The sequence below is a fragment of the Helianthus annuus genome, chromosome 4 (genome assembly GCF_002127325.2).
Source record: "Helianthus annuus cultivar XRQ/B chromosome 4, HanXRQr2.0-SUNRISE, whole genome shotgun sequence".
Taxonomy (NCBI): Eukaryota; Viridiplantae; Streptophyta; class Magnoliopsida; order Asterales; family Asteraceae; genus Helianthus; species Helianthus annuus.
The window spans coordinates 40,572,722-40,574,425 of NC_035436.2; the positions used below are offsets into that span (position 1 = coordinate 40,572,722).

Sequence of the window (1,704 nt, forward strand, 5' to 3'; positions counted from 1 at the left end):
GAAGATCGATCTTGGAGTAGTACCTCGAACCCTAAAGTTGATCGAATAAGTCATCAATTCTCGGCAAAGGATACCGATTCTTGATGGTTAACTTGTTCAGTTCTCGGTAGTCGATGCACATATGAAAACTACCGTCCTTCTTCTTGACAAACAGAACTGGAGCTCCCCAAGGCGAGAAGCTTGGTCTAATGAATCCCTTGTCCAGAAGCTCCTGAAGCTCCGTCGACAACTCTGGCATCTCAGAACGCGCAAGTCGATAAGGTGCTTTGGCTACAGGCGCGACGCCTGGAACCAAGTCAATATGGAACTCGACTTGTCGTTGTGGAGGTAATCCTGGCAAGTCTTCGGGGAAGACTTCAGGATATTCCCTTACCACAGGGATATCTTCGAGCTTTGGTTCTTCTGCTTCTTATCAACAACGTGAGCCAAGAAGGCAACACATCCTTTCCATAAAAACTTTCGTTCCTTTAAATAACTAATAATCTGTAGAGGCGTGTCATGCTTCTCCCCATGAATCACAATCGTCTCTTCATTCGTCATCGGGATGCGGATAATCTTCTCATGACATACGATCTCAGCTCGGTTACTCAACAACCAATCTATTCCAACCACTACGTCAAAGCTTCCCAACTCAACTGGCAGCAGATCAAGCGTAAACTCACGCTCTCCAAGCTCTATCACATAGCCTCTAATTACTTCGTTTGCTTCTACTAGCTTCCCATTAGCTAGTTCTATCGAATACGGGATATCTAACATACTGGCAACTAACCCAAGTATATTCTTAAACTCTAGAGATAGAAGGCTATAGTCGGCACCAGTATCAAATAGCACAGATGCAAAATGTTGATTGATAGGGAACGTACCAATGACTACGTTCGGATCTTGACGAGCTTCCGTAGCTCCAATGTTGAAGACTCTTCCTTAGGCTTGGTTGTTCTTTGGGCAATCCCGCTTGAAATGCCCTACTTCACTGTAACTACAACAACCTTGGCCATTTCCGGTACCACCCTGATTGTTGTTGTTATTTCCTCGGCGGTTTCCACTTCCGGCTTGATTTCCGTTTCTATTTCCGTTTCCATTACCTCCCTGGTTATTATTTCCTCCTTGATTTCTATTCCCATAACTGTTTCCACCACGGTTGCCATTGCCATTACCATTACCATTTCCTCTTTGACCACCATTCCCACGTCCAGTACCAGCCCAGCACGTTTCCTTAGAATGACCATTCTTTCCGCAGTTACCACACTTCCTAAACTTGCACTGGCCGGCATGATGATACTGACATACATTACATTTGGGCAGGGTGCCCATATATCCTTTCCCTTTGTTCTCAGAACTTGCAGCACCAGTAGCACCAGCTTGTGCCTCCGCTGGTGGGTTAGCATCTCTACGCTTGTTGGCATTGTTTTTTGCACGAGTACCCTTCTTGAAGTTCGAAAACTTCTATTTGTTCTCTCCTGACGACTCGACATGAATCTCCGTCTTCTTTTGTTCAGAGATTGAAAACTTACCCAAACGGATCGCTTCTTCAGTCAGTGCCACGCTCAGGTCAATGGCTTCGGTAATTGTTGGAGGCTTAGAAGTAGTTACCATGCTCAGTATTTGGGGTGCCAATCCCCAAATGAAACATCTAACTCGCTTGAACTCTGGCTCTACCATGTAGAGGACAACACGAGACAAATCATGGAATCTCTGCACATATTC

At 45.3% G+C, this 1,704-nt stretch overlaps 1 protein-coding gene across 1 annotated transcript; it reads right to left on the reverse strand.

Annotated features, from left to right (window-relative positions):
* Positions 1-921: 921 nt before the first annotated feature.
* On the reverse strand, positions 922-1,311 carry LOC110924270 (aspartate and glycine-rich protein-like). The gene has a single exon (XM_022168299.1). The coding sequence runs from the start codon at positions 1,309-1,311 to the stop codon at positions 922-924; it is 390 nt and encodes a 129-aa protein (XP_022023991.1).
* Between the last annotated feature and the right edge of the window lie 393 nt (positions 1,312-1,704).

Bases quoted from the DNA above. Each gene is read 5' to 3' on its own strand.
- LOC110924270 (XM_022168299.1), bottom strand. From the start codon at position 1,311: ATGGGCACCCTGCCCAAATGTAATGTATGTCAGTATCATCATGCCGGC.